This window comes from Empidonax traillii, unplaced genomic scaffold, assembly GCF_003031625.1.
Source record: "Empidonax traillii isolate 1590-97213 ecotype Southwest subspecies unplaced genomic scaffold, ASM303162v1 scaffold184:size927826, whole genome shotgun sequence".
Classification (NCBI taxonomy): Eukaryota; Metazoa; Chordata; class Aves; order Passeriformes; family Tyrannidae; genus Empidonax; species Empidonax traillii.
This window is the reverse complement of record NW_020955377.1, coordinates 617,852-632,392: the sequence shown is the minus strand read 5'-3', so window position 1 is coordinate 632,392 and position 14,541 is coordinate 617,852. Positions and strand designations below refer to the sequence as shown.

The following is a 14,541-nucleotide window of genomic DNA, read 5'->3' as shown; positions in this document are numbered from 1 at the left end:
ACTAGGAAGAATGAAGCAGCACCTCTGTTAAAGGTAATATTTAAAGGCTTAAAAAGTTTCTTAGCAATTCTTGACTAAAATTTAAGCTGTGTACACTTTTTTTGATATTTTCCTGCATACCTCCTGCAGTCTGAAAGAAGAGAAGGCAAAAGAGTTATCATTTCCAGAGGAAAAGAATCTAGTGACGTAATATACAAGAATAAAATGGAAGAGGTAAGAAAAAGAGCTGAGCAAAAAAAAGAATGGACTGGGGAATTTGGGCTTCACTGTGTCTGAAACTGCATCCTAAGTAAGAGAAAATAAAAAAAAAAAAAAAAAAGTAGAGTGAAGAACATAAATGGACAAAACATCCCTTGTTCAAGCACTTTTATATTATTTTTTGCAAAATTAAAGAAAATCTAAAATTGACTTGAATTGATTTCTTTCCAAGATTGAATCAATCATTATCAAAGGAAAAGATTTCTGTCCTCACTGATATGACTATTACTGACTTTTAAAAGTTAACTCTTAATTATTTTCTGCACTGTTTTTGATATATGTTGTAACATTTTTCAGGCAACGCTTACTAGGGTCAGTATTTACATCTTCTAAGAGTTGGTACAGTTCTGGTCAACATATAATTCTCAAATGGAATAGTTTTTACTAGTGGTAAAGTACATAATTTTCGACAGAAATCTTTTCCTTTCAACAAAATGTGTTGATGAAATAAGAAAAACCACTGTTGTAAAACCTATACCTAACTTCATTTAACAATACTTACCCTACAGTGACAGCTGCTCTAGGAAATAGGTGTAATGGGGTTAGTCTTTCCAAATTTATTTGGTAATTAAAGGATATTAATCAATAAATAAAATCTACATAAAAGATAAACTCCAAACAGTTATGAGGTAGCAAATCAGGCACTCATTTAAGTCACCAGTACACTGACAATAGAAGAATAAGACCAAGATGTATTGCATGAGTAAAGACTACAGTCACCATGATTCCTTCTAAACCAGTTCCCAATATACAGAGAAGTGGAAACAAATCATATTTAGAGGGGAGAGAGGTTAATCTCACCTAACTTGAGAGTATCTCCAACCAAATTCAGCACCAACAGGCAGTGAAGCATTTTATGGGTTCTACAGTTCTACATGGTTCATTTCAAACTAACAGAGACACCTAAGGTCAAAGGAACCAGTCTCAGAGAAAACAATGCCCTTTCCACTGACTATAAAGAGAGGGTTTTTTTTAACTAGATCATCTGTAGAAGTCTAGATAGCCCTCTTTCACCTCAGTTTTTACAGTGAATGAAAAAACTTTTATAGCTGTATATGATGGCAGGAGCTTCAGAACCTTAAGATGAACCATAAGGACACAAAGACAATTCAGCTAACATCTGAAAGGAAAAACAAAAAAGTAAGGAGCTGTGAATTTGCAGACTATAGAAGTATCTTTCCTACTGAAGTCTAGAAAGAATGGTTACAGGGTGAAAATCCTTACCTAGTGAAGATTTCAATACACGGCCCTCAAAACTAGACTTTGTCCCTCCTTCTAATATAAAGTAGTTTAAAAAAAAATCAAAAACCAACCAAAACCGCTACTTGTTCTGAGCAGTCTTGTAACAGGGCAATGACTCCATTAAAAACAGGATAGAAACAACACAGTAATGCAGCAAGTATCATAAAATGTGGGACGTTCTTGCCTGTAATGAAAATGAGCCCTTCATTTACAAAGGCAGCTTACAGAGATAGCAGTCAGAGGAAATCTATAAAATAAATAGAGATTTAAGAGTTTCACTCCAAGACTATGTCTATGAATTGGTTTAGAAAAGAGAAAATTTATTTCCCCAGAAGCAGAACTCCTAAATAAAGATACATATAAAAGATCAATAGACCATCCCTGAATTTGATGGTTTCCATCCTTGAATTATGCATCACTGCCTGCAAGCCATGCCTTCAATCTGCATTGCAATCATTGAAATAATCATTTTTTATTAAATTTCAGATAATGGGATTGAAGCTCTGCTCTTCCCCTCTACAGATCTAACAACTTCCTTATCCAGTGTCTGCATCAGCATTTAACTTTTTTTTTCAGAACTTGTATTTGGTATTTTACTGGTGGCAATATTCACGAAATAACTATCTACATCACTGTTTGCAATACCAATATGCGATTTCAAAAGAACCCTCTCTGAAGAGATGAAGCTGCTCTACCTCTCAGATATGTATTATCAGTCTGTTTTAAGATGAGCAAAGACAATATTGTAGCAGCTTATGCTCATTTATCATTTGGAAGATTGATTTACTTTTCTCATTCCCCACAACCATATGGATTAGAAACTCATTTATTTCTCTTTGTTATGAAAACACAATCTGAAGCAGAAGTATGTAGCAAATTCAAAAAGAAGGATAATTATGCAACAAATAAAAGAGTGGATAATCTCATTATACCATAGATGGGTTTTGACAATAAGAGTGACTAGAACATTTTGAATTAAAAGTCAACAAAATTAAAATGCATAAAATGAAATACATATTAACATAATGTTTAACTGCAGCAAGAAATGACTGAAGTCTAAGGCTTAGAAAAATTTAGGAATTAATCAGCTCTACATATGGGCAAAAGAACAGAATTAACTTGAAAAGATAAAATAACATACTAAAAGTTCCAATGCTCTTTCTTTAGTCCAAGCTGCTAATCATTCAGGATCAACGCACATACAACCATGTAGTCCACTTTTTCATGTGGATTTTGGATATCATCCCTCTGGTATAGTTTAACCTTTGTTTTCATTAAAATTCACTCAAATAGATGATGAGCTTTGCCAGGCTTATTAATTATTATTATAGCTATGAAGATAATCAGAGATAAATGTATTCAAGAATCAGAAACTAGGATCTGAATTTGATGACGTAAATTAAATATTGCTTGATTTTTTTTTTAAATAAACTGGTATTTGCTAGATTAAGATTTTGATTTCTTTGTGTTGTTTCATTTCATTCTTACAATTGGATTTAATGTTCCAGGAAAAATAAAGCAAGTGTTTATATTTGTTTTGGTCTCCTTCCCCTAATTAAAAAGCCAAGTTTCATGCAATGTGATCAACACTTCTGGAAAAAGAACTTTGCCATAAACAGCAAGACAAAAGAGACTTTGTAGTACATTTTCAGTCCTCAAAATAACTCCTTCTATCTGAATGGAGCATTGCTATGCCTAGATTTTTGATGTTTGTTTGCTTTTTACAGCCTTTCATCCTTTAAAGCCTAAATTACTTCAGGTGCAGCTCTTCATATCCCCCTGCCTTGCTTAGATTTTCAACAACGTACTTAATTCTCATTACTGAAAGAACATACCCAGATGCTTTCTTCCTGGCGATACTGCTTCCAGTTCCGCCCACTGTCACTGAACATCAGAAGGTAACTCGTCACCCAGTCTGAGCTCCCGTAGCCACCTTGAGTAGCAACAGCGGTAATTTCAGTTCTTTCACCGAGATCAATCTGAAGCCATTGGTATTTATTGGACACAAGTGGAGACCAGCCACCAGCACCTTAAAAAGAAATGAAAAGGAGTGAAATGTATTCCTAAAAATAAGGATTTTAACACAGAACTTGTATATATACGTGTATATAACACGAAACTTGCAGAAATAAATTAGTTTATTTGAGCAACCCAACCTAATGGAAGATGTCCTTGTCCAAGGTAGTGGTTTGAAACTGGATGATCTTTAAAGGTCCTTTCCAACTCAAACTATTCTACGATTCTATGATTGTAATTCAAGATATGGTTGCACCAAAACTGTACTGGTGTTATTTTGCAAGTATTATAAAACTTTATACAGATTACTTGATATTTGTAACCAAATGCAACAAGTGAGACCATTGTGAATTCATTCACATCCTTTTTTTTTCTCTCTCTAAATTCTGTAATGAGTAATTTTACACAGTAATTTTTAACCAGTTAGACTCTTCAAGTCAAAAATTCTGAATTTTGTCTTTTTATTTCATGCATCTCAATTGTACTTTACACAGACTAGAAGATCTCCCAAGGCCCTGTCTGCCCTGAGTGATGCTGCATGATTCTGTTCAGCAAGGCCTGGATATACAGACTTGCATATGAAGAAATAAAGACCAGTTGGATGAAAAATTTGCACGTGCCTCTGAAAATGACCAAGAAATTTGCAAGCAAAACAGTAAGACAGTATGAGGTACAAACATGAAGTTTCACAGCCCTTTGCAAACATAATATTTCACTCAGAACATAAGAGCTACACTCCTCCAGTATTTTAACTAATCAGAAAGACATGCTGAAAGGAAGAAAGACATCATATCAATTCAGTGTTCCCATGTCTTCTTTTGTTTGCTTTTATTTATTCAGATCATGCTACTAGCTTATCTGTAAAGCTGGGTGGCAGAGGGGATGGTAGGTCTCAAACAATCTCATGAGAAAAAAAATGTTGGCTTATGAAACTGCTTTGCAAAATCTGCAAGTATTTAGACACATCTGGTGAGTTTTATTAGAGAACAGTGTGACAGAAATTATAAAAGCACCATTTCGTAAGTACAGATTTAGATCTAACACAGATAAACACAAGAGGCACCTTGAAAAGTTCTTAAAGCACGCATACACAGAACAAGAAAAGATATATCTAGTTCCCACAACAATCACTAAACACTGTTTAATGCAGAAATAGCTGCAATCCAATCTTACGCTTCAATAGGTTTCAAGATGTAGAGAAATTCACAAGTAAAATAACACATATGGTTTAATTCTCCTCAGAGTCTTGAGCCAAGTTTTTAACATTATCTACTCTAGGAAAAATAAAAGAATAGAAAAGAAAAAAGAATTTTTACTTAGGGATGTAAACCTGCCATTTAAATATAGGATACTGGGAAATCACGTGGGTGTTCATAAACCACAGAAAGTGGGGTTCATTCTACAGGGCAAAGTAAGTGAAAATAATGAAGGAAATCCATTTATGAGCTAATTAAAGCATAATAGAATTAAAACTACGGGTGGAGTTAAATATGGTGTAGATTTTTAAATATTTTCTTCCTCTGTATCTAAATCAGGATTTAGAATCCTCTGTAAATGTGTGATTTCAGTGGCTGTACCTCGACTGCTCCCTTGCAGACTCCGAAGCCCTTATCTTTAGGACAGCTTCATTTCGTCTTTTAGCGCCTGTGCAGAGTGGAGTGGCAGCATCAAACAGGAAAACTTTGTGAACAGACAGTACGGGAGGTTAAACAAGGAACTTTGCACCCAGGAGCAGGGCAGTTCACACTCACAGCATGTGCTGTACCTGTGGCACACGCCACGTAAGGCCAGCCCAGCTCAGCTACCCAGTCCTTACTTCGCGCACCAACACTTGCAGACACAGCATCACCCTGCAGTGCCGTGGTACCCAAAGCCTCCTCGGAGTGCTATGTCGCTGGGGCAAGCTCGGTGACAATTTTGAACTTTCCACTTGAAAGGCAGGGTTGTATTCTAGTCAAGAGGAGTGCTCTGGCAGGTTGAGCCAAGCACATGGTTTTTAAATCCCTTCTGCCAAAAAGCGTTTTCACTCGGTGACTGCAGAACTTCATTCAGAGTGGAGTGATAGAAGTTATAAGGATGTAAATAAAGATGTAAGTAGAAAATGTCTGAAAAGCAGTCTTTTATGGCAGCACTTCTTGCTGCCAGCCTGAGGGAGATAGTCCTGTCTTTAGTACTGCGTTTTCCAGAAGTTTTGGCGAGCACACCATCAGGCAGGCCACAGCACGCTGCACTACATTCCATAGAAAGAAGAGAAAGGAACACAGATACACAGTGTTCTAATGCCAGATACTGCTAGCTGATTTGAGAGATTACAGTAAAGATGCAGTCCAGATGCCACGTGTCAGCACTCCAGTGATCAGTGCAACAGAAGACCCACACGGAATAGCCACGGAGCAAAAGCAGCACGATGCCTGCAACAAAGTGAATCCACAGCCCTGACCACCACTCAGAAGCTGCAACATGTTTGCTGAAGCTCTGAAACACTGGTTCACACGATGCTTTCATCTGTCAAAGGCTCCTCCTCGGGAGCTCTCCCGCCTGACTGTCCAGCAGCCAGCTCTCCTCCCAGCACATCGCTGCCACTGCACCACCCCAGAGATGAAATATGTGCCCAGTCCTGCGGGAAGCACTAGCAGAGCATGTTAGCTCCCCACCCAGCGCTTTATCATCTGTTTTACAGCGTGTCCTGCCCTTGCAGCAAGACTGATGAGTGTACCAGACTGCAGTCACTTTTTACTGTGGCTGGCATCTGGGCACGCTGCTCCACAGGAGCTGGCTGCACAGCAGACGTCAAAAGGACCTTATTGAAAACCAGAAAGGTTTGCCAGATGTTTATGCTGCATGGCGGGGGGTGTTTCTGGGGAGATCTGGAAAGTTCCTAAAGAGACTCTGTGGGGATGTAAGTAAATCCAGAGTACAACATACTTGTATGTATGTCCATCAAGACTTTGCCAAAACGCATGAACACACAGAGATTACACTAAGATTTACAGGAGCCTAATTTTGTCATCCCTACACTTACCGAATAATTGACTTTGAGTTCTTCACTTTAACTCTTTTCTTTTTGTGTCATTTATGTACAGCACACATTTTCTTCAATTATCGAATGTATGTTCTAACAGTTACTAATAAAATATCTTTTGCTGTGAATTAACAGCAAATCAGAAAAATAATTTTCCTAGGGGAGACAACATGTATCTAGAGTTGTTTTCTTTTTTTAAACTTTGTCTCAATAGGTGTTTAACCCTCTTTATTTTCCAGTGTTTCTTGCCAATATTGAGGTTATTTGAATGCACCATACCAAAAAATCACAATCAAACTGGCAAAGCATGCAAGTTTCATGCTTGATTCCTATTTAAAACCAAAAATACTGCAGAATTACTTTTTATGAAGAACATGCTGACTTGAACACACAGCTAATACAAAAAATTTTTTCATTTATTATTCCTATCTTAATTTTTAAATACCAATGCTTGTAAAACATATTTCTACACATGCAGTGTAATTCTCTTTAAAGTACACTTTTTTGCTGAATGCACTTAGCAACCTTGTACTCTTTCATTTTATGTGATATTCATAAATAAACTGATTATTAAATGATGAAAAAATTTCCTAGTGTTTTGATATTTATAACACATTAAAATTGATTAGATTTAAAACCAAAGCAATCATGCATCTTTTGTTGTTTTTTTTTTTCAAATTTTGCCTATAAATTTATATTATTCTTGATCTCTGTTTCTACAACATTATAATGTTTATTTTCAAGTCATTTAAGTGGCAATATATTGGGAGTTTTCTCACACCCTCCCCCCCAGGCAAAATGCTTTTCAGCAGAAGTTTTACAAGGAGGTGCTATTCATTAGTTTAGTCAACAATTTGTTAGTCACTTCAATTGTCAAACTATAAAGAGGATTGCTGAATGTAAGCTGTTCTGGATGCTGGCACTAAATTTACAGGAGACAACCTACTTTCCTTCAGATAGACTATATTTCTAGACTTCCATTCTTATGCACTTCATCTGTAGTTTAAATTCTATTATATTATTTTCCTTGCTTCTGGAGGTTAAATATCTTCTACCTTCCCCCATGACCATGAATATAAACACATCAAAACACTGAATGGGTATTATTTCATTATTCCGGCTCTTGTCTGCTAGGATATGTGTTTTAAGAGCATGCATTTTTGTAATTCCTTAGTTTGACTGGGGTGACCATGAAAATAAAAAAAAAATTAAAAAAAAAAAAACCAAACAACAACAACAAAAAAAAAAACCCAAACAAACAAAAAACCCCCACTCATTAAGATTAGCAAGCAGCTACAAAGGAACAAAGCTAAAAATGGCTGAGGAAAAGGTCCAAAAACTCAAATCCTTGACAGAAAATACCTGAGTATTGCTACAGTGGATTTAGAGTGCTATATGAGGTATAAAACTTTACCTTTCTGGCAGAAAATGTATTACATGATACTTAAGCTTTTCAAACTGGCTCTCTGTGGTTATCAGGCTCCTTTTGCTTCATTATAAAGGCTCTGAACTACACAGAATAGGAAGTGATTTGAAGAATTCCGCTTTGCATGAACAGCACCCCACTTTTTTGCTTCTCCTGCTCTGTAACTACCATTGCCTATGCTGTTATGCAAAGCACAAAGCAGTTCACCCTCATAAAGTGCCTTCACACCTACTCCATCAGAGGCAGTTCATTATATCAGCACCACCATTTAAGCCACTTTCAAACTGAGTCAATTTTTTTTGCATATTTAATTGCTGTAACTCTAAGCGATGCGTACCAGCAGAAGTCTGGGTTTAAAACTAACACACACAAGAAAGGATGCTCTCTTTTGATTAATCAAACTGTGTATTTCCCATGTGGATCATTTAACAGAAGCTGGTTTTAATTTCAAGTCAATAAAGCTGCACCAGGGATGAATTTGCCTCTACTTATTACAAAGCAGATTTTCTTCACACGAATATTTGACAACTGAGGCTTCCAAGGCTTTAAAAAGTCAAATGAAGTGTTTCACAGTATTCAAACCCCCCTAAAGGACCAAAATGTGAAATTATTTCATTTCTGAGGCTGAAAGGCCAAGGCATCCTCTTTCATAAATCGAGAACTACAGAACTGTAGGCTTATACTCAGATAAACAGTTAGAGGGTTTTGGTCTGTAAGAGTTTATTGACTGATGACAAGGGTAGGGAGAGGGGGGCAATGTCTGATAGATGGTGTTGATGCATTTCTACCAGGTAACAGCCCTCTTGGTCCGTTAAAAAAGTGTCTAGAGCAATAGTACTGCTTGAATCAAACCCTTGTTCTTTAGATTTTAGTTCTCCTATGCTTAAATAAGGCAATTCAAGAAATAGAGCTCATGCATGTAGAATTTCGCACCTGCAAGCCCAGCAAACTCCAAGAAAAGTAATTATCAGGAAGAACTTAAATTGCCAAAGACGCCAATCAGTCTAAATCACAACTTAGCCAGTTTTTCAGAAAGGTTATGCAAAAGCCATCACAGTAATGCTGTTCTGAGTCCTATTTCAGTGATAAAAGGTGGACATAAGCCTTAAAATTTGAAACCAGGGATAAACCATGGAAAGTAAAACTGAGAAGAGATGACGGACCTTGAGCTATGAATAAGAAATGCCGGACACAGAATAATTTTTTTAACACGGAAAGAGGCAGAGAAGGACAGCTAGATCAGAAGTTCTGCAGTCACTGCTTCATATATAAAATTTCTGCATGGTAATTTTCAACCACGTTTTATGAGAGCTACTTCATCTTTTGCCTTTGATCTGTAGTAAGATGTTCTGTCTGTGCAGGTAGCACAGATTGAGCTCTACAATGTTTTCCAAAGCTATCATTCCCATCTATTTTAGTATGGTTTAAATAATGTGAGTCGTATCTAGGAAACCAGGTACTAGCTGAAGGTGTCCTAACTATTAAGATGAACTGGTAAAAATAAGAAACACTCTTGTATTATACAACTTTATGTACAGATTCTCAGCTGTTTTCCAATCTTGTCTTCCTATGATGTGAACTAAAGAAGACGGGCGAAGCTCAGCATAGAAACTAAGTTCTCAGTAAGAGATTGAAATCTCAGATGTATTTCAAGGAATCAAAAAAAAAGATTTCCCCTTTTGGAAAGGGGGATATCTCCTTGTATTACAGCAGGTCAGATTTGTTGGACTATATAAACTCTGAAGACCTTCAGTACCACTCCTCCTTTCTGAGCAGATAGGCCGTCGTTTTCTGGGTTATTAGGAGAGATCTTGGCCAGGTTTTAGAAAATATTGTGAGGGAACAACTAAGAGAGGCATTTATCAGGGTCTGATATCAGTACTTCTCACTCACAGGAATATATACTGAGATGTACTGTTTGAATAAAGACTGAAAAGTCCCACAAATGGAATCCAATTCTGAAAGCTGCAATAAGTTACCTTTGTGGTCAAGAAATGAGTGAAGAATTCTTGCCTCTTAAAATCTGAAGAACGAGAAGAATTTACCTGATTAATTTCCAGAAATAAGTACAAAAATAACAGCTACTTTTTGGCTTATCCATGTCGTAAAGGCGTATTTTTTTGAGCAGTATTTCATAGGTATGCATAGGCATGCAGAGCTTCCTCAATGGAAACCAGAACTACTAAAAAAAAAAAATCAGCAAATTTTGAGTTAGGCAGAACAGAAAAAGAGCTATATAAATGTTTCAGTCAGACAGAATTTTCTAAGGCAGGTTGGTTTAGCAGCTACTTCAGCGGCCTCAAAGGAAGAGCAAGCTTAATCTTGTAGGAAGACCTAATTTAATTTTAAGATCTTCTTAAACTCAATATCGATGAAAAAGAAAGTTATAATCTTAGGAGAGAAGGAGCAATTGCACTTATTTTTTTCAAATGTCAGAATATTTAATATATAAGGAACTTAACTTTCAAAATTGTGACACGCATTATAAAACGAATATTAGGTTTAATAATAATTTGTGACAAGTAGCAGTTACTATGTCAAGAGATGTTTCAGAGGCATTTTGGATTTGAATCAGTGCAACAAAAAGGCACTAGGAAATGGTATTAATAATGACAAACTTTGATCTACTTTGCTTCAGAGAGTCAGAACAAAGTAGGTAACTTTATTTTACCCCCTCTCTTCTCTGTTAACAGTAACTAAGCTGAGTGAGTGAGTCAGTGAATCCCATTTTACATTTCATCTTCAGAAGGCTCTGAATACTTTTATCCTCAATTAATCATTATGTAAATACATCAAGGGAGATAGTTTGATAAACTGACATAGTTTATCAAAAGAACTTATTGGCAATGATTCAAAGACCTCTCAAAGCCACCACTTTTGGTTCAGATTTTTTTTATAGCATGCCACAAAGCACTATGAACAAGTGGTCTACACTATGCAACATCTTTTCTGTGCATTGGAAAGCCCAAGTTTGAGCAAAAAATTTTTATATAGGTAATGAAGCTATAATTGCGTACAATATACTCTGAGCCACCCTGAGCTGTTCCTGCAGTATCCTGAAAAGGTGTTGTGTTTTTTTTCTCCAGCAGGAGACATGTACTAGAAAAATGCCCTTCCAACAGACTTGCACTGGGAAAAAGTTCATGTTCATCACAGGTAATACTTCTTGGGAAAAATCGTTTTGGAACCATGCCAGTTCACTGCAAGATTTACATCATTCTTGGCTATTACCATCCACTTTTACTTGATGATCATCAGCAAACTGTCTCCCTTACTAGGATTGAGGGATTTCACATGGCTAGCAGGTATACTCCTTTTTAGAACATATTCTGACAATAATCCAAGGCTGAAAGTAAGACTGGACTTCATCTGGGAGATTGTTTTGTACTTAGGAAAAGGTACTCATGAAATAGGGCTGTCCTTTTTTCTTTCTCCAGCCTCTGAGCCTATCCAGGTTTAAGATGCTCTATTAGTAAATCCTGCTGTGTGTAAAGTTTGATTCACTACTATCAATCTTTACTATTCTCTCTCTCTTCTTCTTCTTCTTGTTCATCATTGTAAATTTACCTAAGGAGCTCTTTTTTTTGTAGGTGGGTGATGCACAGAAAACATCCTGGGGAAAACAAAAATATCTCATTGCCACCATCTTTCTACATCACTGAGTTTAAGCAGCATTCTCATTTAAAACTCTGTACTGATGCAATTTCTTCTTGTATATGATGTCAGTTAATAAAAACCAAATAGAGTGGAAATGCAAAATATGTATTTATTGTACAAATATTTGTCACAATGAAACAAAAGAAATTATATTGCTAACTCGAATACATTGCTTATCACAGTCTGAGAAACTTACTCAACTTTTTTCAGGCTAATAACTTTTTATGTGTTCTTTACATATCAGCTGCTTTCACTGAACCACCTATCCTTGTTTTCCTTTCAGTGGTCTTGCCCAAAGTTATGGTCCTGTCCTGCAGTTTAAAGCTGTCAGTGAAAATTAACTGTAGCTTTCATGCCAAAAAATATTTTTACACTGACAAATATTTTCTGCATTTGAATATCTGCAATTCATTCACTTGCAGAAATTTCAATATTTTTCTTTCTTTTTTTTTTTTTTTTTTTTTTCTCCTTTCATTCATTCAGATATGAAGCAACCAGGCAAAACCAGAATTTGAAACCAAATTAAACCAGGTTCTTTTGCATTTAGCACTGTTCCCTTCAGGTTAATGTGCTATTCCAATATTTTACTGACTATGGTCACAAAATTAAAAGAAACAGAAAGCAATCTTGAAATATTCTGTGTTGATCAGTTGACCTTAGTATATGTGACACAAGAATAATTAAATTTCCTAATTCCAGCTACAATCTTCAGTGATGTAAATTACACCAAAACATAAAAATATGAACACCCAGATTGTATTTCTCTGATCCAGACATTCATTTATGATTTGTGTTCCTGTCTCCCTAAAATATAAACCCACCACTGACATTTTAGTAGGGAATACCGGCATTTATTAAGAGTAGATTGACATAGGTATGGAATTTTTTTTTTTAAGCTATGCTGCAAAAAAAAGGTAGAGGAATGTTTCAGATATTTTTGTATTTTCCTTGAACATTTGCACACTGCTTTGAAGAGTGTTAAACGGCAATATCAGTAAACTCTAAAAAGAATGTCAACAAAGTGAAAAATAATATCAAACTAAATCTTAAATACCACCAAAATTTATCACCCATTTCTAATGTATAACCAGATGTATCATCTCTAAGTTGTACTTAGCAGAGGGATATGTTTGTATGCTCTATTAGAAAATGAGCAGGACAGTAACTCTGAGCACACAAACATGTTTGCTCCTGTTGTTTTTACCACTACTTCGATATCGATCCCCCATAACTCCATTTCTGATGGTTGTATTTCTGGAAATCCTGTTCCAGCCTGGAAAATGCTGATTCACTGACTTTGGCACCCGTTTCTGCACACATGGTGCGCTCAGTACAGCAAAGCGAACAGATCAAATATTGACACCTGCAGTTTCCAAGCAAAAACACTCTAAGCGCATATATTTAAAACGCAAAATCTCTATTTTATTTTCATTACTGTGGCTATAAATTACTCCAGCTATCAGCACAGGAATGCTGGCCAACTCCATCTGGTGATGGGCCTGCACGCAGATCACTTATGCCAAAATCTGTCACATGACACAGCACTTCATTCATTTGTATCTGCAGATGAGACGTTATGCCAGATCCTCAGCTGGAAAGTTAATATAATTCTCTTAAAGTCACTCTATTTCGTTTCCAATAATCTTTTCTGTACTGATTTGGATGTTAAAATGTTGATAACAGAAATTTATCGTGGAGCTCTGAGAAAGACATGATTTGACCAACCATTTGCCTTCCATGGTTTTGTATTCCCACTCTTAGAAATAAGATACTGTTTCTCTTCGAGTAAATTTCTGGTTTTGTGCATTTTTTTTAATATCTGTGTTTTTCTCAGTTCATGGATTATGATGTCAATACTTCATCACATAATTTGCAAGTAAGCCCTCACGAGTAAGAAGAGATTTGAACATCTCCAATTAGACAAGGAGAAACAGCGTTCACTTCTGACTCAGTTTTGTTGGCATAAATCCTGAGAGGATGAGTATTATGACTAGGAAAAATAACATAGGGAAAATAAAATTCAGCAAGCGTAATGAAATTTCATGATCAGCAAATATAATCACATCTGGCTTGATTACCAGAAGATAACATCTCTGTTGGTTAAATGCTTAAATGATAAGTTGTACAGCTTTAAATATTAGCAGAATTTTATTATTGTTTCATACAACTTTAGAGGACATTTATTAATTAAGGTACCTAACATGAAGAAAAACTGCAGTTCCACCCACTTAAATTTCATCCCTGGAACAAAACTTCATTTTTCAGCAATCTGGATTTCTTTTTTTTTTTTTTTCTTCCTCTTTTTTTTTTCCCCTCTCAGAGTATTATAATGACATTAGTCCTCATTTGTGATTTTCAAAAATATCATTATAATGTTTATGAAACTAAATCAACCAACCTCAGCAGCCAAATGAGAAATTCAGGGATTTAGTATTTGCATCAGCTTTAAGACAACTGGTGTATAACTAATGCACGACTAAGCTGCATTATTTATAAAACGTTTAACTTAAAAGCTTTTCTCACACTAAAAATTGTGTATTTATGCATATTGAGATCCCATCTTTTCAGAGCATCACAGCTTCTTACTTGTAATGACAGCCATTATGGAGAGCAGAACTACTGGAATCAGGCTATATATTTGTAAAAATAAATAAATCATAGTAGTTGTCATGTAGAAAAGTTTCCATAGTGTGACGGTTTGGACTTGGCTCCCTGCCAAATGCCCGAAAGCTAGGACAGCAGCCCCCTTCCCCCCTTCTTTCTTCCCTTAGGTTAAAGGAGAAAGAAACTATAAAAATTAAAGAACCCACAATCAAGCTGCTTATATAAAAATATATCTATATTTACGCAAATTACAGTTATATACAGTTAAGATGCTATATACACAGAAAAAGGGGGTCCACCCCCCGCAGGGATAGGG

General features: G+C 36.0%; 1 protein-coding gene across 1 annotated transcript in view; it reads right to left on the bottom strand.

Annotated features, from left to right (window-relative positions):
• LOC114058715 (contactin-associated protein-like 4) overlaps nt 1-14,541 on the bottom strand; it is a 196,894-nt gene that overhangs the window by 119,630 nt on the left and 62,723 nt on the right. The window contains exon 3 of the mRNA XM_027886292.1: nt 3,336-3,529. Coding sequence (XP_027742093.1) covers nt 3,336-3,529 — 194 coding nt within the window. The remainder of the gene's footprint in view (nt 1-3,335; nt 3,530-14,541) is intronic.